The sequence below is a fragment of the Lemur catta genome, chromosome 1 (assembly GCF_020740605.2).
Source record: "Lemur catta isolate mLemCat1 chromosome 1, mLemCat1.pri, whole genome shotgun sequence".
Classification (NCBI taxonomy): domain Eukaryota; kingdom Metazoa; phylum Chordata; class Mammalia; order Primates; family Lemuridae; genus Lemur; species Lemur catta.
Window position 1 is genome coordinate 68,958,930 of NC_059128.1, and position 25,414 is coordinate 68,984,343.

At 40.3% G+C, this 25,414-nt stretch overlaps 1 protein-coding gene across 1 annotated transcript in view; it reads left to right on the plus strand.

Annotated features, from left to right (window-relative positions):
- Positions 1–220: 220 nt before the first annotated feature.
- The window catches only part of AVEN (apoptosis and caspase activation inhibitor), a 149,682-nt gene continuing 124,488 nt past the window's right edge, over positions 221–25,414 (plus strand). The window contains exons 1-2 of the mRNA XM_045527692.1: positions 221–564; positions 24,494–24,671. Coding sequence (XP_045383648.1) covers positions 316–564; positions 24,494–24,671 — 427 coding nt within the window. The 5' untranslated portion in view covers positions 221–315. The remainder of the gene's footprint in view (positions 565–24,493; positions 24,672–25,414) is intronic.

Consider the following 25,414-nt stretch of genomic DNA (forward strand, 5'->3'; position numbering starts at 1 on the left):
ACCGTACAGGCTTTATGACTTGTCCCTTTACTTATCACGGCCCCACCCGCCCCATCCCTGGTGCCTTGAGGCGCACCCCTGCAGATCCCCGAGCAGCCCCGCCGTCCCTCCGCGTCCCCAGCTTTCCCGGTGCCCGGGTTCCGGCCCCACCTGCGGGGACCCCGGCCGCCCCGCCCCGCCCCGCCGCAGCCGGCTTCCAGCCCGGCCCGGCACCCCGCGCCTCGCTGCTCCTCCGAGCGGCCCGTTTCCGGTGGCGCCAGGTAGTCTCCGCGGCGGCCCGGCTCCGGCGCGCTCAGCACCGCCGGCGGCGGCCAGATGCAAGCGGAGCGAGGAGCCCGGGGCGGCCGCGGGCGGCGGCCCGGCCGCGAACGGCCCGGCGGAGATCGCCACAGCGAGCGGGCCGGAGCCGCAGCGGCAGTGGCGAGAGGCGGCGGCGGCGGGGACGGAGGCGGCCGCAGGGGTCGCGGCAGGGGCTTCCGCGGCGGCCGAGGAGGAGGCGCCCCGAGAGGCGGCCGCCGGGACCGCGGAGGCCGGGGAGGTCGGGGCGCCGGGGCCAGCGCGCCGGTAAGAAGCGACGGGTGGTGGGGTCGGGGCCCCGTGAAAGCGGGGCAAATGGGGACGGGACCGTGAGCCAAGAGCCGCGAGCCACGACTCGCGAGGGGGCGCGCGCGAGAAGGGCTGCGGCGGCGCCTGCGCGGGACGGGCGGAAGGCGGCGGGGGCGCGCGCCCGGGTGTGCACGTGGCGCCTCTCGCTGCCTCCCGGCCAGGCTGGGGCGCGGTGGTCGGGGCGGTGGGCTGCCCCTGCCTGCCCCGAGGGCCCGTAATGGTTAAGAACCCAGAGGCCGGCCGGGCGTGGTGGCTCACGCCTGTAATCCTAGCCCTCTGGGAGGCCCAGGCGGGCGGATCGCTCGAGGTCAGGAGTTCTAGACCAGCCTGAGCAAGAGCGAGACCCCCGTCTCTACTAAAAATAGAAGGAATTTCTCTGGCCAAGTAAAAAATATATATAGAAAAAATTAGCCGGGCATGGTGGCGCATGCCTGTAGTCCCAGCTACTCGGGAGGCTGAGGCAGTAGGATCGCTGAAGCCCAGGAGTTGGAGGTTGCTGTGAGCTAGGCTGACGCCACGGCACTCACTCTAGCCCGGGCAACACAGCGAGACTCTGTCTCAAAAAAAAAAACAAAAAACCCAGAGGCCGAAGCTGTGTGTCAGGGCTGCAAGTCTCCGGCGCTCGGTGCGCTGTCTGTGATTAAGCCCTGCGGGAGGCAGGCGCGGCCCGGGCAGCCTTGCCCTAGAAGGGCTCATTCCTGTTATTAGGAAAGAAGGGTTTTTCTTTTTTTTTTTGGTCGGTTTTGTTCGCTGCCTATGTAATGCTTGGCATACAGTAGGCGCATAATGAAAATGTTTGTCGAATGAAAGAATTTCCCCTACGGACTGGACTCTAGATTTGGGGGTGGGGCCAGGTGCATAGTTATCTTTTTAATAGCGTAGTTCTCTTATTATACATATATGTGTAGAAATCAGGGGTTACTGGGCTTCGTTTTGAATTTTCAACCCTAAATGAGCAATTAGGTTGTGAGTTCTAATAGCAATATCATCGGTCTTACACATTCATGGAAGGAAATTTCTCAGAGATTGGAGCAAGGGATTATATATATGTGGGCAAACTGTTATGCTACTTATATTTCAGCTAAAGGAGTTTGATTACTGCCTTTTTGTGAGCCATTCTGTTATTTTAACAGTTCTAGTACAAGACAGTCTTTATATTCTGAATTCTTATATAGATTAAAATATTCTTTTTTTAATGCACAATTTCCTATTACTGAAATATTTGCAATATCTTAAGGGCATAGTAGGTAAGCTATCTCTAAAGATGGTAGTTGTATCCAGTGATACAGAGTTGGAAAAAATACTATAAAACTTTAAGTGTAACAAACTTAACCTTATTAGAATTAAGGTAGGTAATAAGCAAAACTTGAGTGAGGCATGGACACATTTTTAGGGTCAGCTTACCTGTGAGTTTGAGGAAGGAAATGACAGAAACTAAGACCAACTTAGTGCCCACTCTATATCACATTTTGTCCTTATATTAAGCAACTCTTATGTATATATCTTATATATTTATATATGTATATACACACACATATAAGCTTCATTTTCATAGGTTAACTGACTTGCCTAAGCTCTTGTCAGAGCTGGGATTTATACCAAGCTGCCCTTGAATCAATTATATTTTATCTCTTACGTTTTTCTGAACCAGTCACCATTTTACTGAGGACGAAGTGGCCAATCCTTGGCTGCAGGGATCATGTTTTAATAGTAATTGTAGTAATGGTAACTTTGACACTAATATGGTGTCTCGCACAGAGGTTTTTTTTTTTTTTTTTAAGGCACAGAGGTCTTTACTAATGAGTGTCTAACTTGTTGAGTGAGTGAAGGTGCTTCTGTCGTCTTTATCTCTGTTGAAATAAATTAAATAAAATGATATTTCATTTAAAGAAAGAATAATACGAGACTTTTTAAAAAGTTTTGGGCCAGGCGCTGTGGCTCATGCCTGTAATCCTAGCACTCTGGGAGGCCGAGGCGGGAGGATTGTTTGAGCTCAGGAGTTCGAGACCAGCCTGAGCAAGAGCGAGACCCCTGTCTCTACTAAAAATAGAAAGAAATTAGCTGGACAACTAAAAATATATAGAAAAAATTAGCCGCGCATGGTGGCACATGCCTGTAGTCCCAGCTACTCGGGAGGCTGAGGCAGGAGGATCGCTTAAGCCCAGGAGTTTGAGGTTGCTGTGAGCTAGGCTGACGCCACGGCACACCAACTCAGGCAACCGAGTGAGACTCTGTCTCAAAACAAACAAACAAACAAAAAAAACAATTGAGCTAATATTATAATCCATTCTATTAAAATTTTAGGCTTTTATCCCTTGTTGGAATGGTCTTAAAAATTCCATCTTTTATTTATTTATTTCATTTATTTATTTATTTTTCTTTTTGTTGTTTTTCTGTGGTCACAGAAAAAAAATTCCATCTTATACTGTATTTTAGGACTTTCTCACTTTACAGTTTAGTGAATAAATGTGTGGGTGTATGTAAATGCTTGGCACAGTGCCACAGCATAAATGACAGCTGCAGCCATTTGGTTTTTCCACCAAAGCTGGAGGAAATGATGTTGGGCAGATTATTCTTTCATTTTGGTTTGGATTGGTGACCTCTGATGTTCCTTCCACTTCCCACATTCTGAAGTACTGTTCACACTCAGTCTTGCTAAGAATCCCATTCTTGGTGTCTAAAGATTAAATGGGACAAGATCGATTAACCTTCCTGAGGCTTCCTTGTTCTCATATCCCACAAGGGCATACTTAAGCACGTTCAGGTTCTAACCAATTTGCTTCAGGCTTTCTGAAAAAAGGGAAAATGCTGTCTAGAGGCTGTCATTTGAGTTTGAGCCTTAACAGGCTCTCAGTCTCTAGCTGACATGATGCAGGTGACTCCTTTCAGAAACAATGAAAGAACAAGTGCTTTAGAAACCTGCCAGTAACTTTTTTTTTTTTTTTTTTTGAGAGAGTCTCGCTCTGTTGCCCGGGCTAGAGTGAGTACTGTGGCATCAGCCTAGCTCACAGCAACCTCAAACTCCTGGGCTTAAGTGATCCTTCTGCCTCAGCCTCCTGAGTAGCTGGGACTACAGGCATGTGCCACCATGCCCGGCTAATTTTTTCTCTATATATTTTTAGTTGGCTAGATAATTTCTTTCTATTTTTAGTAGAGATGGGGGTCTTGCTCAGTCAGGCTGGTCTTGAACTCCTGACCTCGAGCAATCCTCCCACCTCGGCCTCCCAGAGTGGTAGGATTATAGGCGTGAGCCACCGTGCCTGGCCTGCCAGTAACTTTGATTTGACATCGTTTCTTCTTCCAGGTTCACACTAAACTTGAACACAGAGTTAGAGATATACCTTTTACTGAATGAAATGAAAATTTCCAAGGCATCTAGTATTAATTACTACTCAGGCAAGGGATTTGTATTATTGTTTACAAAGCAAAAGTTTGGCCAGAAAAAAAATGGTTTTCCCTAGTGCAGCTATAAACAGCTGTCTTATCTTTTATTGGATATAGTTTTAAAATGAATATGAGAGGCCAAAGCAGGAGGATCATTTGAGGTCAGGAGTTTGAAGCCAGCCTGAGCATGAGTGAGACTCTGTCTCTACGGAAAAAAAAAAGAAAGAAAAATTAGCCTGGTATGGTGGTGCATGCCTGTACTCAGGAGGCTGAGGCAGGAGAATCACTTGAGCCCAGGAATTTGAAAAAAAAGCCTTGTAATCTTAAGGCTTGGGTACAATTTTTTTCTTTTAGATTGAATTACAATTACATTGATTAATGTATAGTTTATTTTGATTTGCAATATTAGACATAAAGGTAAAATTTTATTATAAATGCATCTCATTTTCCCTAATAAGTTTAGGTATGTATGGATGCCTGCATGAGACAGGATTCAGTGTCAATTCTCTTCCCAATTTTTGGCTTTGTAGATGTAAGCACTGAGAAACATTGTTCCCATAAATAGGTAGATGGAATGCTGGAGTTTTGCCATATAACTGTCACTTGATTCTTTAAATACCTCTAATTATATGCTGAAATCATTACTAATATAAAGATATTTTAGTGATCTGTTAGCTGACAACTGTATTAGGTTCTTCAGGTTTGTTGTACAAATCAAAGAATTGGAAACAATCTGCTTTGCAAAAAGACTTGTTACATGATCTTTAGAGTTATACTTTCTTAATGTCTATACCTGTATTTAAAATTGTCCCTTTGCTTGGGGCTTGGGGAATTCACCACAAACTGAGAATGGTTGAGAAGTTGCCTTGTCTTCAGGTATGCATACATTCTAAGGTAGACTGCTTTTAGGAAAGATTCGATGTTGAGAATATGGAATTTGATTCCCTTAAAAACATCCTGTTTGTATACCCCTTGGAAAATCTTCCTGCATCCCCAGGTGTGTGGACACTCCATTTTGAGGACAGCTGGCTAAGATCATGTTACTTACTATGGTTTTTCTTAGATAGTTTATTGCATGTATTTACCCAGGGGTTTTTGTTTTTCGTGTTTTGGGCCATGCATCATTTGCAGAATGTGATTTCCAGTTTTTGCCATTTTTAATAGTGTTACTATCTTTGTTTTAGACTGTTGCTGTGGTGGGAAAGGGCTAGCTCAGAATTCCCTACCACTGGCCTATGTTTCCTGGGGGACTAGGTACTAAGTCATTGCTGCTTTTTTCATTTTTTTTCCAGAAAAAAATGTGATTATTTTTCACAGCGTTGTGCAAGTGACCTCTAGAGAGGTTGTGTAGGTCATTTGGTCCTAACCATACCACAACCCCTGGCAACCGATCACTGTACCAATAAATACTGATGTGAAACTTACTCAGGGCCTCACAGCTCACAGGAATGCTGGAGGTCTCCCGATCCCCCAACTTTTATAAAATCTATACTTTATAAAACTGTACTTTCGTCTCTGTGTATTCTTTTATTTTTCTATTCTATTATTTTCTATTTTCTATTATTTTCCTTATCTCTTGCGACGACCCCTGCCAAAGGGACACACTTTTTTGCTGGGAGCGTAGCTAACTCTCCACAGGATATTCTTCTGTTTCCTTGGTAGAAGTTGATAAATCCATAGACAAGGCAATTTGACATAAAAATTTAGCTTGTGGCCCAGCAATTCTGTATCTGGCAATTTGTTTCACAGATATGTCTGAACAAATTAGCAAATAAATAAGCAGAGGATTGTTCATTGCAGCATTATTTAGTATCAGGAAACAACTTCCTAAATCTCTTTTAAGAAGGACTGGTTAAGTAATTTATGGTTATGCCTATGCAGAAGAATAGCATACAGCTGTTCAAGAAAGGGGCAGATAGGGAAAAACATTCAATATAGAGGGAAAAAGTTACTTTACGAAAGGTAGTACAGTATTATCCATTTTCATACATATGCTTAGAGGATTTCTGGAAGGCTATAGAGCAAACATAGATAGTAGCTACCTTTGTAGAATAAGACTAAGAGATAAGGAGGATGAGGAAACTTTTCTTTTTTCCTTAATATCTTTCTGAACTATTTGAATTTTTATTTGTTGCCATGAACATGTATTACTTTTATGAGTAAGAAATAAGTTAAACAATAAAAAGTGAATTTAACTAAAACTGGCTGCTTCTTCAGAGTGGGTGCTAAAGGAACTCCTCACATTAAAATAATTATCAGTACTGACCTGGGAAGGAGAAAGGTAGTGTTGAATGTAGTTTTGCAGGTGAAGAAATAGTAGTTGGATGGATTTTGGCTTTTCTTTTGTTACAGCCTAGTAGTTGGTAGTGGGATTGATACTTGAATTTGAGGTTTCTGATTTCTAGGACAAGATTTAGTTTCTTTTTTTTTCTTTTATTCTTTTTTTTTTTTTCCTGAGACAGAGTCTTACTCTGTTGCCGGGGCTAGAGTGCCGTGGTGTCAACCTAGCTCACAGAAACCTCAAACTCCTGGGCTCAAGCAATCCATTCCTGCCTCATCCTCCCGAGTAGCTGGGACTACAGGCATGCGCCACCATGCCCAGCTAATTTTTTCTATATATATATTTTAGTTGGCCAGATAATTTCTTTCTATTTTTAGCAGAGACGGGGTCTCGCTCTTGCTCAGGCTGGTCTCGAACTCCTGACCTCGAGTGATCCACCCTCCTTGGCCTCCCAGAGTGCTAGGATTACAGGTGTGAGCCACCGCGCCCGGCCTCAAGGTTTTTTTTTTTTTTTTATAATTAAATGTTAGATTCAGATGTGCTCTGTAAGTACACATTAGGGATGTGCAAATTGCTTAAAACTGATTGTGAGATGATGATGCTTCACTTCTTTTTACAAAAGTTCTGATTAAGGCCGGGCACGGTGGCTCATACCTGTAATCCTAGAACTCTGGGAGGCCGAGCTGGGAGGAGTTTGAGACCAGCCTGAGCAAGAGTGAGACGCCGTCTCTACTAAAAATAGAAAGAAATTAGCTGGATAACTAAAAATATATAGAAAAAATTAGCCGGGAATGGTGGTGCATGCCTGTAGTCCCAGCTACTCGGGAGGCTGAGGCAGGAGGATCGCTTGAGCCCAGGAGTTTGAGGTTGCTGTGAGCTAGGCTGATGCCACGGCACTCTAGCCCAGGCAACAGAGTGAGACTGTATCTCCAAAAAAAAAAAGTTCTGATTAAAACATTTTTTTCTTTTTCTTTTTGCAAGAAGTGAATAGTAGAGTTAAAAGCAAATGTGTAAGTCCTATTGGGCCTAATCAAATAAAGGACAATTGATCCATCTGTCAAATAAAGGTTTATTAACTCCATGGCCTTTTTCTAGCTCCAAAAGAATAATGAAAAGAAAATTTCAGGCCAGTCCTGGACATCATCCGCTGCATAGAACATGTGTTTGCTTGCAGCCGAAATAAAACCAGCAACCAAAGCACAGTTTTAGCAGTGAACAGCAGGTGGGGTAAGCAGTCCAACATTTTCCCAAATGGGTGTATCATTCATTTCATACTTCAGCCATTGAGCAACCATGGCATGCTTGCAAAGCTGAGTATGTTCAAACCTTACTGAGTAGATTAAAACAACAGCAGCAATAAAATCTTGATAGTGATTATAACTCTTTACTACTTAATTTGCTTCCTGAATTGTCAATGTTATTTCAAACCACACTGGAAAAAACTGAGAAAGGATATACACTCTTCCTTCTCTTTTGTGTTTCTCCTTCCCTTTTTGTTAGAATAGTACATTCTTACCCACAGAGGAAAAAAAAGTGGGAATCAGAAAAAAAAGTTACAAGGGAAAATCTTCTTTTGATGTTGGACTTTTTAATTTTTGGATGTGTGAGGCATTATCTCTGACTGATCACCAACATGTGTATCCTGGCCAAGGATACTTAGCAAGTGTGTGAGCTTAATGTGATGTTTAACATTTTATCCTTAGCATAGGTACTTCTGGATGAAAATGTTTATTTAAACTGGCTTGTAGTACAAACTCCAGGTCTGGTAGGTATTATCATATTTGTGAAATTTCAATATAGTTTCACTTATTACTGAACATTAATGGCTTAGAGTCAAAATAGAGCTTACATCTACTGAATGAATTTTGTGTAATAAATAGCAAACTTTGGTAGCTTTTTTGTTTTGGGTTGTTAGCCTCCTCTGATATATTATTATTATTATTTTTTTTTTTAGGCATTTTCCTGTTATGATATATTAATTTTTATTTAGTCTACTTTCTTAATTTTCTGGATTGTGGAAACAGTGTACATTTGCAGTTTCAATATACAGTGACATTTTTGTTACCATAGCTACCTGTATCTCCTACCTCCAAAACCGGTATATCTTTACATACACATTTATTTTAAAAGAACAAATTAAAGAGGTACTTTTTTTTTTTTTTTGAGATAGGGTCTCCCTCTATCACCCAGGCTGGAGTGCAGTGGCTGGATTAGAGGTTGGTGTAACCTCGAATTCCTGGACTCAAGTGATCCTCCTGCCTTAGCCTCCCAAGTAGCTGGGACTACAGGTGCATGCAACCACGCCCAGCTAGCTTTTAAATTATTATTTATTATAGAGACAGGGTCTTGCCATATTGCCCAGGTTGGTCTAGAACTCAAGCAATCCTCTTGCCACAGCCTCCCAAAGTGCTGGTATTACTAGTGAGCCATCGTGCCCAGCCTGTGATTTATTTTTTAAAGTGAATGTGTGCTGCAGCTGAGTTCCTGGGATGTGTGAGTTTTTAAAATTTGCCACTGCCTCTGTGGATCAGGAAGGACTCTGTTCTTGCAGAATCTCACTCTTACTGCCCTTTTTTTTTTTTTTTTTTTTTTTTGAGACAGGATCTCACTGTTGCCTGGCTTAGAGTGCAGTGGCATCATCACAGCTCATAGCAACGTCAAACTCTTGGTCTCAAGTGATCCTCCTGCCTCAGCCTCCTGAGTAGCTTGGGACTACAAGGTGTCCGGGTGATTTTTTCTACTTTTTGTAGAGACAGGGGTCTTGCTGTTGCTCAGATCTGATCTTGAACTCCTGGCCTCAAACAATCCTCCTGCTTCACCCTCCCCAAGTGTCTTACTGGTTTTTGAGTGGCTTCAGGGCCATTAGAGATAATAATAATAGGAGTCTCCCTTTTTTTCTTTGCCCTTTCAGTGTACACAGTTGCTCTGAATAATGACTGAGGAGTGGTCTTGGGGATTGTGTAGGAGGAAGCAAGATTTATTTTGCTGGTGATTGTGGCATTTTCTTTGGGACAGACCCTGTTTCCTAGGGCCTTTTTCCTGTCGCCTTTATTCTCTAGGGCTGTCTTTGAGATAGTCCGTTTAGAACTATTTTTATTTTTTTTTAAGTTTTTTTTTTTTGTTTTTTGGGACAGAGTCTCACTCTGTTGCCCAGGCTAGTGTGCTGTGGCATCAGCCTAGCTCACAGCAACCTCAAACTCCTGGGCTCAAGCAATCCTCCTGCCTCAGCCTCCTGAGTAGCTGGGACTACAGGCATGTGCCACCATGCCCGGCTAATTTTTCTCTATATATTTTTAGTTGTCCATATAATTTCTTTGTATTTTTTTTAGTAGAGACAGGGTCTCACTCTTGCTCGGGCTGGTCTCAGACTCCTGAGCTCAAATGATCTGCCCACCTTGGCCTTCCAGAGTGCTAGGATTACAGGCAGGAGTCACGGTGCCTGGCCTAGAATTATTTTTATGATATATTCCAGACATCACCTTTTCTTCTATCCTTGTCAAAATTGTCATACTCACAGGGAAGGGCTTTTAATTTCCAATCACTCCAATCAATAGTCAATATTGCCTCTATAGAAGTCCCAGTGGGGGGCTATTTTGAGGCAGAGGAGTTTTTTTGTGCTAGTAAGCACATTACAGGAAGATATATTTTTGTTCTGCTAAAGCTAGACCTTATGTCCTGATAGGATGTAGCTTTTTCAAGTTTATTCTTCTTGAAAGTTTAGAAGATTATAATTTTAAATTTACAGGCCTCCTTGTTACAGGAAAGCAATACTAGAATTTTACTTGTACTTCTTCCCCATTTGTATTTGGAGACTTTTGAGGGGGGGAATATAGAGAAGGTGGAATTAAATGTTGCTTTGAATTTCTATGAAGCAGAGATAAATAATCTCACACGTATGCAAAAGGTAAGGCACACATAATGTTAGTATTGCTACCTCCAAGGGAATTTTACCAACGTGCAGATGTTCAGGCTTGCATGTCCCCTGGCCCAGCTTCAAGGCCCTTAGCTTGTGTGCTCTGCTCCGTAATCCTGATCCTGGGATTTATATTTTGTCTTTATGGATCGGGAGCTTTGAGAAAATCCACCTGTTTCTAATGCAAAGTAAAAGCTTTCTTCCTTCCTTAGGCGTCTCTGCTGCCCTTTCTTTTAATTAAGGATTTTCCCTCCCTGATGTTGGAAGAGCTTCCTAAAGGTCACACTGGAAAAGAGCTGCAGAAGTGAAATGCAGATTCTTGTAATATTCTGTCCTGTCGTGGGGGAAATTGTCTGTCGTATTGTTCTGCCTCTGTAAAGTGCATTTTCTTTTTCTTGTTTCTCCCTTCTGGTTAAAGTAGAAGGGATCGGAAGGAAGGAATTTTTGCTACTATGTAGCCACGATGTCATTCGTGTGATGGCTGAGGAGCAAGAGAAGGCAGCTCGGCCAGGAAGGGTGTGCCAGCCCCTCACCTTTCCAGGGTCATGCACTGTGCAGCAAGAGTAGGTTTCAAGAAGAATGCGTGCGCTTCTCTTTGTTGCAAACAATGCCGTCTTGTTCTAGCTACAAAATATTTGCACTTGAAATCTCTAAGTATGATTTTTGCAGTAGTTGTCATTTGGTTTCTGTGGACTTTAAGGGAACTGCTTACAAGAGCCCTGTGAGTGCTCACTTCCTTTTCTCTTCATGTTAATGTTGTAAGTGCTCTTGAAGATAAAGATTTTTATGTACAAAACTTCAGCCAGCCCACAAAGGAGAAAAGATATATTTTTTTATAGACTCTTCATCAAGGAAGAACTGAAAAGGAGGGTAAATTTGAAAGTGGAAGCCTACATGAAATTATTTCGTGAGTGTCAGATATAATAAAATACATGCGCAAAAAAAGACTTTTCAGATGATTGGTTGAGTGACTCATTCCTTAGCATTTGGTAATGTGTGTATGGGCAGTCTCTGCTTAAAGTAGGCACCTAAAAGGCAGAGAGGCCGGGCGTGGTGGCTCACACCTGTAACCCTAGCACTCTGAGAGGCTGACGCAGGAGGATTGCTTGAGCTCAGGAGTTTGAGACCAGCCTGAGCAAGAGTGAGACCCTGTCTCTACTAAAAATAGAAAAATTAGCCGGATGTGGTGGCATGTACCTGTAGTCCCAGCTACTTGAGAGGCTGAGGCTGAGCCCAGGAATTTGAGGTTGCAGTGAGCTATGCTGACACCACTGCACCCTATCCTGGGCGACAGAGGACCCTGTCTCTTACAAAAAAAAAAAAAAAAAAAGGGAGAGAATTCCGATAGGTCCATGTGCTCATTAATGTGAAATGGCAAATCAAACAGTGTTTACTGGTTAGGGTTTCAGTTTGGCTCTTGTCTAAAAAGACAGACAACTAAATAGTTATGTGGAGGTTGTATCTTAAATCTTACGAAATTTGACCTACTTAGTTATAAACTACGGCTTTCACCATAAGGAGAGTAAGATTGTAATTCAGTCACGTGTGAATGTGTGTGGTGTGTGATGTGACATGAGGAGCGTATTTGAAGGCACACAAAACTTCTAGCTGCACATCTGTAACTTAGAAGAAGTACTGATGACAGTGCAGTGAGAATCGCAGTCCATCTTAGGGTGGTGAGGTGGTGCAAGAAGGGAGGGTGTTCCACCAGATGGTGGCAGTAAACTTTTCATTAAGAAGGATAGGTGGAGTACGGTTTGGATCACACCCGTTTTATATAGTTTCCTTTTTTTCATGTTTTGCCAGTTTGTCACCAGCTGACATCTTTAATTTGCTCTGAGATGTTTTCAACAATTTTTGCAAATGTTCCTCAACTCCTTTGGTCAACTGAATAGTTTTTCTTTACTGGCATTGACAGTGTGCCTTTTTTCCCAATCTCTGGTTGTATTTATTGCTTCTAACTATAAGTGACTTCCAGGCCCGGCATGGTGGCTCACTCCTGTAATCCTAGCACTCTGGGAGGCTGAGGTGTAAGGATCGCTTGAGCTCAGGAGCTTGAGACCAGCCTCAGCAAGAGTAAGACCCTGTCTCTGCTAAAAATAGAAAAATTAGCCAGGTGTGGTGGCACGCACCTGTAGTCCCAAGCTACTCGGGAGGCTGAGGCAGGAGGATCGCTTGAGCCCAGGAGTTTGAGGTTGCTGTGAGCTAGGCTGACGCCACTGCACTCTACTCAGGGCAACCAAGTGAGACTCTGTCTCAAACAAAAATTTTTTTTAAAAATAAGAATTTTAAAAAAGAAAAAAAAGCAAAGAGACATGTGGCCACATGCAGAGGATCAAGTGACAGGAAGGAGGTAATTGACCATGGGAGACAGACAGGTAAATACCCATCAGAGCTCACCTCAGTGGCTGTCATTATTGTAAGTGCACTACATAATAAGTTTTTCAAAATCTGTTCCGTTTTGTTGATCTGATAGTCCTATGCACTTCATTCTAATAAAGAACCTAGGAAGTAGAAATTTCCCCCCAGTTTTATGTCCACATAGTGGCTACTGTTTAGATCTGAGGGTGCATCGTTTGAAGGAAAGCTAAAGAGCGTCCAAGGGGTTGGGGGTGGAGAGAACAGTTGCGCCGTCTCTGATTCTTGGTTCTACTAACAAATGGTAATTACTCCTTTCATGCCTCTCGTTTTTATCATTTTATCTCGGACACAAAATAACACCCATGAGAAAGCTGTAGGGACTTGGAGAAGAGAAGGGATGAAGTGAATATACCTGTGAGAAGTGTCATTGAATATTAGCTGTGTGGATTGGTTTCTGTCTTTCTCTGTCTCAGATTCTCTCCACCCACTTTTTTCTCCTTCAGGTATTGATGTTTCTGAGCAGGACTGAGACTTGACAACTGTTCTTTTTTATTCTTAGCCACTAAAGACCGAGGGTGGAGTTTCTAGTTAGATGCTTAAACAGAGAAATTGTATTGTGATAAAACATTTTTGGATGCTTTGTGGAATTTATTATAAAGGTGCTCATGTTTTTTTCCTTATAATAACCTCTTCATATGGGATCTGACTGTGATCCTTTGTTGTCGCTCATCTTCATGGAAAATCAATTTCCCCAACTTTTAGAAGGGAGAGACACGGTTAAGGATAGCTTTTCAGACTTCACAGCTCTAGAGCACCCTCTTCTGTTGTCTTGAAGTGTATAAAATCTGGCACCTCACGCCCTTCATTGGGCCCTTCCTTTTCCTCTGTCTTTATTATCTCTGTTACGCTTTACACACTAACTGCCATGACAGTTGTGGTTAACTCACCCTAGTTTTGACCCCGGGGCCCCGTGAAACATATATAAAATCTTACTGGTTGATGTTCTTATTGTTCCAATTAACATAGACAATTTAACTCTGAAAACATGGATTAAATGAATAGAAGTCAATAGATGTTGTTTTTCTATTTATGTTTACCTTTAAATTACACTTTTAGTTTTTATTCTACTTTTTTAATAAGACACTGTGGCCCCAAGGAACAGTTTCTGTTATTTTTTGTGTGGCAGTCAATGTGTTAATTTGGATTCTACTCCCAGCAGTTTCTCTTCAGAGTTGGGGTTTTTTCCTGGCAAAGGAGCTTTGGCTGGTTAGTTCTGAGAGTCCACAGAGTCCACATCCCAGCCCCTTCTGACGTGGCTGTGAACTCCTTGTACTCATCAGCTATTGGACTGTGTAAGACCCAGCGTGTTTAGCTGCTGATCTCGGATGGGCCTTGCGAACTTGCCAGTGGAGTCCCTATTGTTTATTTTGGGATGCTCAGGTCTGTCCGATGTTCCCTTGCTTCCCTATGCTGCTTCTTGCGGATGCTGGAATCTACCTTGCTAATAATTTGTTCCTACTCACTCACATTTGGAACTTTGTGGAGATACTTTGTATCCTAGGTTTTTGTGGATGTTTACCATGGATTTTTGTTTTTTGGCATCCTTGATAGTCTGTGTGTTTTCTGTGGTGGGGCGGGGTTTGGGAAGATTGAAAAACCATGCCACTATGCTACCATCTTCCCAGAATCTTCAGATGTGTTTTTCTTTTTCCAACTTTCTCACCGTGGACCTCCTTGGGTTTTGTTTTGAACAGTTGAGTTGTTATCCCTTGGTTTGGTTAGAAGCATGTTCTTTGCTAGAGTACCCAGGCAGGGGGTAATGGGGGTTCCCTCTGTTCTTTTTGAGCCTGGGAACTGCCTTCCAGTGGGCAGGAGATGACAACTGTTTCCTTCACTAGACTAATCTCAGGCCACGTGTCTGAGGCCAGAGCCCAAGGCTAGAGCGGCCCTGGGTCCACGCACATACTGTTCCCTCAGCCTGCAGTGTCTTCCTGCTTCTCGCTGGCTGATAAGCCTGATCCTGAAGACATCCCCAGCCCTCTCCCCATCTCCATTGCTGGTGCTTTCTCTATGCTCCCAACAGCTTATGAATGTTTTACAGTAGCACATGTCACACTATATGTTTACTTTTCTGCTTTTCCAACAGGACTGTGACTTCTTACAGTCAAGGACCTTGTCTTATTTGTTGTTGTATTCCCAGTGCCTGATCTGGTGCCAGGCACTCAGTAACTACTTGAGAAACACTTGCTAAATGAAGGTTGGCAATTAAGTAGTGCAAGGAACAAAGCAGTCCTCTTTAAACATAGTGCAGGACAGACAAATGGAAAGATAAGTGTCCCTTAGAGTTGTAGTTAAAGAAAGAAATATGTCCTGAAAAGAAACTACCAAGATGACTGTTTTTATTTTTATTTTTAAAATTTGTAGTAGAGAGCAAGGGGGCACTGTCAAGTCCTTATTATACTGAATCCATTTTGATTATAACCTCTAATAAAAAAAACGTCATGGACGTTTAAGAAACTTAAACAATGATAATGATTAAGAAATTGGAAATTTGTGCTTATGAAGGAAGAAATACCACTGGCTTGAGTGAAGGCTGAACGTATTCACAGAACCCAGACATAGGGTAGACTGGTCCACTGTGATTTCTACGTGACCTTGCTTGAGGGCAGAGGCTGGACCAAGACTATCTAGGTTCCTTCTAGTTCAAAAATTCTTCACTTGTTAATTAAATTCTCTTCTTTTGGTGACTTGAGGGTTTTGGGAGTATCTTAAAGTTAGCTGGATGACAGCTATTTAGTGGTCTGTGATTTTTCCAGAAAGTGGAAGGTGATGACATTAGAATTTGAGTAACCAAGGAAACTAGACCTGTACTGGTAGATAAGAGAGATGAAAATTTAACTGAGACAGAATCAAAAGGAAATCTGGCCATTTCCAGCATGAAGCATACGCGGTGAAATCCCAGGAAAGATGGAATGGAGAGGCAGATGCACCTGAAGCATCACTTGCTCCCTTCAGAAAAAGAGTAAAGTGTCAGGGTCAGTGGCTATGGTTGAGGTGAGTACGTTTTGCATACCTAAGATTGCCCAGGAATACCCAGGGTTTTCATACAAAGGTTGATATTTTTGTGTATATACGACCTTTAATTAAATGATTTAACAAAGGAAAATCTTTACTTGAAGGCTTTCTAGTTGCATCACTAGTTATTGTGTATGTCTGTGGATTAAGTAGATTGACAAAGCAAAACACTGTCTTTTCTCTCAGATCACAGCCACACCTAGAAGCAAATTGTCTTCATATAGGTCCATTTAGTGCCTTCCTTACTAGAAAAATTGATGTTAATCTAGTTCACAGCATTTACCTGGGAGTTGGGACTTGCAAAATGGTAGTTTTCAAACCTTTTAAAAAATGCTAAAGAAGGCCTGAATTCTTATATGAAGCTCAATTTGTAAAGCAGATGAAATGAAACGGATTCTATTGGCATTTGCCCCCTCCATTCTGTAAGGACTCCCTAAAAGAATGTCCACAAAGTATAGTGGAAAATCACCAATAAGCCCAATAAAAGTTACTGCAGTCTAATTTCCCAAACTACTCTGAAACCACCGAAGCATGGAACTCTCAAGGTCTTTACAATAAGAAATCCCGTAGTCTATCCCTGGTGTGGGCTGCCAGCAGATGGCAATTACCTTTCTGTGCCTCCCATTTTTAGCCAACTCTCTGAAACAAAATGACACATGTGAGAAAGATATAAGGACTTGGAGGAAGAGATGGATGGGGCGAGAGGCCTGTGAGTCATTTAGCAGCTGCTTTGAGGGTTGGTTCCCATTTTCTCTGTCCTGGGATTCTTTTCTCCACCCCCTTCTTGTTCCATACTAATCACAAGGAAGGACAAGCCGTATGTAATCCTCTTCCTTGGAGAGCAGTTGAGTTTGAATATAGACTGGATCGTTTTATTCTCATTCTTAATGGCCACAGCATTTTGGAGCCCAGATATTATATATGTTGTTCTGGGATCAATAAATAATGCACATATATGTCATATACTGCATTTACTAATTTTTTAAATATCATACTCTATATTTTTTCTAATACATGATGACAGATGGAAAATCCTTAATATATCTGTATTCCTTTTTATTCAGTCTTTTATTGAAATTTAGCTTCTTGAAATAATAAAATTATTTTTTGCTGCATGTTTTTCCAGTATCAAATGTTAGAAACCATTAATTATGATGGTTTATTAATTTTTCTATTGTTAAAAAGATAATTTTTTAATAGTAAAAAAAGTTAAGCAGCGTAAGTTGCTGTTTATGGTCCAATTGATTATGTAAGATAAAAATGACCTTAATAGGGGGACAAATATGAAAGTTGACAATTAGACTATTAATCAATGAAGTATTTTGAAGGTTGCTAACATATTAAAAATTCTGAGATAGGCTGAATTAATATTTTCTAATTATACACATTGTAATATTTTTGGTTGAATATATCTGACATTATTACTTGATCACTGCTATTAGTTTTTGGTGACTTTCTGTTAGAGGGTTTCTTTAAATATGTTTTCCCTCATTTCTTTCTATCCCACCTTTTCCTTTCTGTGATATAATTTACATTTTGTGAGGAACACAGGAGGTTGTTGAAAAATGTGTGAATGTCTTCCATCTCCTTATTAGGTTCAAAGCAAGAAAGCCTTTTCTACAGTCCTGTACTCCAGAAGAAGGTAGAACCAAGGGCCTTCAGAAGTAGCTTCTTAAGTATAAAAGGTTTCAAGTAGGATCTGTTATCTGGTTGTTATGTATTTTTAGTTACTTGCCAAATTTTACTGGCTTATCTGAGGGCTCTTGGTGATAATCTTTAAATGGTCTCTTGGTTTTTTGGGAAAAAAAAAGGGTAAGAGGATATTTAATGAATAATTTTGCCCATTATTCATTCAAAGACTGTTCATAGGAGGGCCAGTTAAACAGATGGTAAATTAACATGAATTATTGTTTATATTATTATAAATTAAATACAATGACAGTTTCAGTGTGTAAATCTTTTTATTGGTATAGTTGTGCACATGGCTCCTTTTGTCTAGTTGTTCTATCCATAATTACAGGTGGGGTGTTGACATCTCCAGCTATTGCTGTTGAACTACCTATTCTCCCTTCAATTCCGTTAGTTTTTACTTCACATACAGTGGAACTCTGTTGTTAGGAGCTTATGTTGATATGTTCATAATTGTTATATCTTTTTGACTGACCCTTTTATTATTACATAACAGCCTTCCTTGTCACTTATAACAATTTTTATCTTAAAGTCTGTTTTGTCTGATATTTGTACAGTCACTGTAGCTCATTTGGTTACTGTTTGCATAGAATATCTTTTTACATCCATTTATTTAACTGTTATTTTTATCTTTGAATCTAAAGTGTATCTTCTGTAGACAGCATACAAGTGGATATTATTGTTTTTTTTAAAAGCCATTTTGCCAGTCTTTGCTTTTGATTGAATTCTATTCACATGTAATGTTGTTATTGATATAATTGGATATTTATGTTGCCATTTTAATTTCTGTTTTCTATATGTCTCATGTATATTTTATTCCTTGAGTCCTCCTTTACTACTTTTTCTTACACTAAGTGAATTTTTTTTTTCTTTTGAGACAGGGTCTCACTTTTGCCCAGGCTGGAGTGCAGTGGTGTCATAATAGCTCACTTTAACCTCAAACTCTTGAGCTCAAGCAATCCTCCTACCTCAGTCTCTTGAGCAGCTGGGACTATAGGTGCATGCCACCATGCCCAGCTAATTTTTCTGTTTTTTGTACAGACAGGGTCTTGCTGTGTTGCTCAGGCTGATCTTACCTCATGGGCTCAAGTGATCCTCCTGCTTCAGCCTCCCAAAGTGCTGAGATTACAGGTGTGAGCTGCTGTGCCCGGCCTAAGTGAATATTTTTAATGTAACATTTTAATTTCTTTAATGATTTTTTCATTATTTTTTTAGTCATTTCCATAGTGGTTGTTCTAAGCTTACCATATACATTTTGATTTATCAAAACCTGCTCAGATTTATGCTAACTACAATGTAATATAGCAATGTTACTTCTGTGTAGCTGTATTACCCCTTACTCTTTTTGTGGTATCTTTGTTAAACTTACTACATCTCTATGGTACAAAGCCAAAAATACATTGTGATAATTACCACCTTATATAATTTTATTTTTTAAAGAATATGACAGGAGAAAGGAAAGTAGGTATATATTTATAGCTTTCTTGTGAAGCTTCTTATTTACTATTTCTAGTTTTCTTCCGTTGTTCCTGTGTATTTGAGCTCCTATATGGAGTCACTTTCTTTTTTCTTTTTTTGGAGACAGAGTCTTGCCCTGTTGCCTGAGCTACAGTCTCACTCTGTTGCCTGGGCTAGAGTGCCATGGCGTCAGCCTCGCTCACAGCAACCTCAAACTCCTAGGCTCAAGCAATCCTTCTGCCTCAGCCTCCCGAGTAGCTGGGACTACATGCATACGCCACCATGCCCGGCTAATTTTTTTCTATATATTTTTAGTTGTCCAGCTAATTTATTTCTATTGTTTAGTAGAGATGGGGTCTTACTCTTGCTAAGGCTGGTTTTGAACTCCTGACCTCGAGCGATCCTCCTGCCTCGGCCTCCCAGAATGCTAGGTTTACAGGCATTGAGCCACTCACTGCGCCCGGCGTTGGAGTCACTTTCTTAGTGTAATACAGTTTTGCTCCCACCCACCTACTTTGTGCTGTAACTGGTAAATATATTTCTATATGTTAAAGGCACAACAATATAATTATATACATATTGTTTTATATAATTGCTTTTAAAATCAGTTACTGGAAGAGAGGAAAAGAAATATGCATTTATACTCTCTTTTATAGTTACATAATTACCTTTACTGGTACTCTGTGTTTTTGTCATGTGGATTTTTTTTTTTTTTTTTTTTTTTTTGAGACAGAGTCTCACTTTGTTGCCTGGGCTAGAGTGAGTGCCGTGGCGTCAGCCTAGCTCACAGCCACCTCAAACTCCTGGGCTTAAGCGATCCTACTGCCTCAGCCTCCCGAGTAGCTGGGACTACAGGCATGTGCCACCATGCCCAGCTAATTTTTTTTTTTTCTATATATATTTTTAGTTGGCCAGATAATTTCTTTCTATTTTTAGTAGAGACGAGGTCTCGCTCAGGCTGGTCTCGAACTCATGACCTTGAGCGATCCACCTGCCTTGGCCTCCCAGAGGGCTAGGATTACAGGTGTGAGCCACCGCACCCGGCCTGTCATGTGGATTTGAATTGCTGTTTGGGGTCACATGTTTTCAGCCTGAAGAACATATATTAGTGTATCTTAAGGTGGGTCTGTTAAACAGATTTTCTTAGTTTTTATTTATCCAGGAATATGTTCATTTTGCCTTAATTGTTAAAAAATAGTTTTTCTGTATGTAAAGTTCTTAGTTGACAAGTTTTTTTCCCTATGAACACTTTTAATATGTTGTACTATTGCCTTCTGTCCTCTATTGTTTCTCATGAGAATTCAGTCATTAATTGTGTTTGAGTTGCCTTGTGATAAGTTATTTTCTCTTGATGTTTTCAGGACTTTCTTCTTGCTTTTGGCTTTCAGCATTTTTATTATTATGTATCTGTAGACCTCTTTGTGTGTATATTACTTGGAGTTTGTTAAGATTTTTGTATGTGTAGATTAAAGTTTTTCATCAACTTTGCGAAGTTTTCAGCCATTATTTTTTGACTATTTTTTCTCCTGTTGTGGGTTGGTCTGTTTCTTCCAAAAATTGTGACATGTTGAAGTCTTAATCCCCAGTACCTGTGAGTGTGACTTTATTTGGAAATAAATTGTTGGCTGATACAATCAAAATAAGATAAGGTCATACTGGATTAGGTTGGGCCGTATCCAATATGACTGGTGTCTTTATAAGAAGAGGAGAAGACACACACACACACACACACACACGAGAAAGAGAGAGAGAGAGAGAGAGAGAAACATAGAGTCAGAGATTGGAGTGATATGTCTACAGCCAAGGAATGCCAAGGATTGCCAGGAGAGAGTCATGGAAAAGATTCTCCCTGAGAATCTCTAGAAGGAACCAACCCTGCCAACACCTGGATTTTAGACATCTAGACTTCAGAATCGTGAGAGAAAAAACTTCTGTTGTTTTGAGCCACCTAATTTATGATACTTTGTTGTGGCAGCCCTAGGAAACTAATACAGATTTTGGTACCAGGAAGTGGGGTGCTGTTGTAGCAATTACCTAAAAATATGGAAAGGGCTTTGGAATTATGTAATGAGTAGAGGCTGGAAGAATTTTGAGGCATATGCTAGAAGAAGCCTAGATTGCCTTGAAGAGACTATTAGTAGAAATATGAACATTAAATGTGATTCTGGATAGGTCTCAAATGGAAATGAGTGACATTTTACTAGACAGGAGAGAAAAAGCAAGCCTTGCTTGAAAGTGGCAGAGAATTTGGCTAAATTATTGTCTACCTTGCAGTGTGTGTGTATGTGTGTATAAAGAGTTGTTAGCTCACCTGTTTTGAGAATGAAATAATTGTCATGTCAGTCCCTTTATTGGGAAGTTAATTATCTAGTCTTTACTTTTTGTTATTTTCTTTTCTCGAATATCTAATGATTTTAGTGCTATTGATTGAAGTGAATTAGGAAGGGGTAACACAAAAATTCTATACTCTGCTACCTATGCTAGTAGTTTGATAAATAAGGAGGTTGTAATTATTGATGATGGTGACATTTTAAAATCTTTGTGGATTTAATGGGTTTGAATCTCATTTACTAGTTAATTGAGTGCAGGCTGTAGTTCCTTATGGTGATATAGTGCTTTCTTTAATAGAATTTTAGAGTATCCTTTTATTACCTGGGACATGGTAAAAACATGGTGTTATATTTTTTACTTTGAGAAGAAAACTGAGAGTTTGGGCCTGGCGAGGTGGCTCACACCTGTAATCCTAGCACTCTGGGAGGCCGAGGCGGGAGGATCGCTCGAGGTCAGGAGTTCAAGACCAGCTTGAGCAAGAGCGAGACCCCGTCTCTACTAAAAATAGAAAGAAATGATCTGGACAGCTAAAATTATATATATAGAAAAAAATTAGCCAGGCATGATGGCGCATGCCTGTAGTCCCAGCTACTCGGGAGGCTGAGGCAGGAGGATCGCTTAAGCCTAGGAGTTTGAGGTTGCTGTGAGCTTGACGCCACAGCATTCTAGCCTGGGCAACAGAGCGAGATTCTGTCTCAAAACAAAACAAAACAAAACAAAAACGGAAAACTGAGAGTTTGACTTAACAGTCTCACAGATTGACCACATATGTACATAAATGCAGGTAGATGCTCAGTTCCATGTTTCTTGCCCTAGCTTTCCTTCCTTGGGAGTTTCAGATTGCTATCAACTTTGAGTAGTCATCCCTAGAAAATAGTTTTTCTCACTTCCACTCTTCAAGGTAGATGAAGTCACATTGACCCTTGCCTATTGGAAGAATTGCAAAACATTAAGCTACTCTATCCAGTTGGGCATCTCCTTTGTTTTAAATGGATTTTTTGTGTGTATGCCATTGGATAGTAGCTCAGCAGTAGTTTGACTAGATAATAGATCTTTGGCTCGTTAACCCTGATTATATTCCTGTTACTTTATGAACGCTGCAACCAATGACCAATGTCTAGGTATGAAATATTACAGTGAAAATTACCAGAGTAACTTTGTAATAATGTTAGCATAAAAATGATGCTTTTGTCTTTACAGTTTTCACATTGCTTTTATCATTATTTTCTTATTTGCTGTTTTGAGGCTTTACATATTTTTATTTTGTCTCAGATTTTTGCATAGTGAACCAAATATGAAATCGTCAGGAGTTTTGAATATACACCTTTCTCTAAGTTACATCAAATGTCTTCTAAACCTTTTTTTTTTAATTACTTCTTACTACTCCCGTGTGAGTGGAGGCTAATGATAACTCTTCTTTTCTCTGCATTTGGGCAGGGGTAATGAGATCCTTGTTCAGTGATTCTTCTAATTTGGGGATTAGTGAGTCATTCATCTACACAAAGTCCAACCTATTATAAACACTTGGTAAATATCAAATGATGGTAATGTCAGGGCCATTAATTCTATCTAGGTCTCCTGCTTTCCATTTCAGTGCTTGTTTCATTGCATTAATAGTTCCTCGGGTATTTCAGATCATAATGCTCTTTCAGTTCAAGATAATTATTTTGCCCAGGTTTCCATTTTTGCCACATGTTATAGCTACATTCAGAGGTTTTATACTAAATGGCGAAGGTTCTCTGAACTGTCTTTACCCAGTGGGCCAACAAAAGAATATTGGATTTTCCCAGACTAAAACCTACTAGTATTTTCAGCTCCAGTTCTCCAAATTCTCGTCAGTTACAGGCTATTTTCTTTGGAATGTTCCTGGCATTTATTATTTATATAGCAGATCTCGTTCTGTCACATACCTTTAATCTGCCAAGATATTTTGGTTCTGAGAAACTTGCAGGAATGGCAAGAAACCTACAGGTTTCAGGCAGTCTTTGCAGTCCCTAGATTATAATGTAGATTGCCATTGCCATCTTTTTATTTTGATGAGGAGGCTTAGGATGACGTTTGAGGGCTGCAAATGATCTTGAAAGGCCAGTTTATTGTTTCCTGCAAGTGTAGGAAATTTTATTCAGGTAAGGATTATTGACTAGTGTTAAATTTGTTGGGTAAATGATTGGGGAACTAGGAATTTGCAGTGGATCAAAATAATACCACATAAACAATTTCCTAGATGAAAGGGGGAAAAGACACATCTGTATGTACAGTGAGTGGATCAGACTTCATCACCCAAACGGTTTGGCTCATGTTAGCATTACAGCACTTAACATTTGCTCAGCCACTTATCTGTCATTTGATGTGATGTGACATAAGTTTCAGGGCACCATCTATGATGTATTTTAGCCAAGAAATATTTAACTTTTCATTGAGCATTTCTGTTTTTTAGATTAGTTTATAGGTAATATTGGAGATAAAAATAATCTATAAATGAATACCACAAGGAAACAGCCAGACAGCAGATAGGGTTCTTCCTGCATTCTGCCTCCTGGCATGGCCTTGTCAATAAATCAATGTCATAAATATAGGGATTCTGCTAGATTCAAAGAGACTTAAGGGACAACAATCAGACATAATACATGGTCCTGAATTGGATACTAGTCTGGAAAAACCGGCTGTGTAGGAAATTTCTGGGGTTAGTTAGGGAAATTTGGAAAAACTTGGGGTGTTATATGAAATGAAATTTATTGAAATGGAGAAGTAGATAATACTGATTTAAAAAAATCTGGTTACCAAAAAAATAAAAAGTAAATGTAAATGTATACATAGAAAAAGCTCTGAAGGTATATCTCCCCCTTGCAATGTTTTTTTTTTATTATTTATTTGTTGAAAAAACTGGACCCCTTTATCTTCTAGAGTTTCCCACATTGCGCATTTTTCTGCATGCTCTCTTAACCTTTTAATGCTGAAGACTGGAAACTGTTTTCTAGAATGCATCTGAGCAGGGTTTCTATTTAAAGCTTATAAAACATATTTATGGAGTATGTTTGTAAAATCTATAAATTGAAAGGGAGTGTTGATTTCCAATCTTGATCATTTCAACTACAACTATTGAAACAGGATACATAGGGATAGATTTTAGAGATATCAGTCATACAAAGGTTTAGGCAGCAACTTGTCAGATTTCCTTTTCAATGATCACTAAAAAGTTTACCCTGCAAGCACACTCTGGTATAATGGGGTTCTCTTGAAATATTATTTAATATCCTCAGATAGCTTAGTGTATAAATTTGCTCTTTATTATGATACCTATGTACTATTTTTTGTTGTTGTTTTATTTTACCATGAAGACTACTAAGGTCAAGATTTCCACTGCCTGCTTATTGATTTGTCCCTCATGATTGCAGGTTGAAGATGACAGCGATGCAGAGACCTTTGGAGAAGAGAATGATGAGCAGGGAAATTATTCTAAAAGAAAGATCGTCTCTAACTGGGATCGATATCAAGATATTGAAAAAGAGGTCAATAATGAAAGCGGAGGATCACAGAGGGGAACAGATTTCAGCGTCCTCCTTAGCTCTGCAGGTATGAATTCCTGTTGCATGTGTGCTGCTCGGTGCTGTGAAAGTGGCATATTTTATTTGTGTTGCTTTTTACATTGCGTTTTTATAACTAGCAATTTATCCTTTATTCTTTCGATTTTAAATTCAAGCGAAGGACCGACAGTGTTTCCAATGGTTTGCAAGGGAAAAAGAAGATGTTTCTTTAAGTGGAAGTCAGGGTTTCCATGTTCTTATGTAGAATGACTATAGTCTCTGCCATGGATAAAAGGCTATAATATAAGTGGAAAATGCTGAACCATGTTGCTCTAAATTTAGTACTCTGAGAAAAAAGTCTTTTTGATTTTGGAGGAAACAGTACTTATGTTTATAGGAAGCATTATAAAGTTTCTGGCATATATGTTCTCTTTTTCCTTCTTTTTTAATAGCCAGGAATGTGGATATTAGTGGATATTTAGTGGATATGTACATATTAGAGCCGTATGCACCTAAACACCAAAACCTTGTTTCTTTGCTTTTGGATAGTATTCTCTATCAATAAGGTGAAATCCCGTTGCTACCGTGACCAGCTGTTATCTAAGATTGATTCCACCTTGCACAATGTGAAGGTGGAGAGAGAGCAGTAACAGGAAGCAATGGAGGAGGGGTGGCTGGGTGTACCCGTGGCCACTCTCTGCTAGGGTGTGGCATGACAATTGAAAGTGTAAGTGGAGGATAGATTAGTGGGTGCTGGAGATTAGGGATGGGAGGGTGGGAGGAGGATGTGTT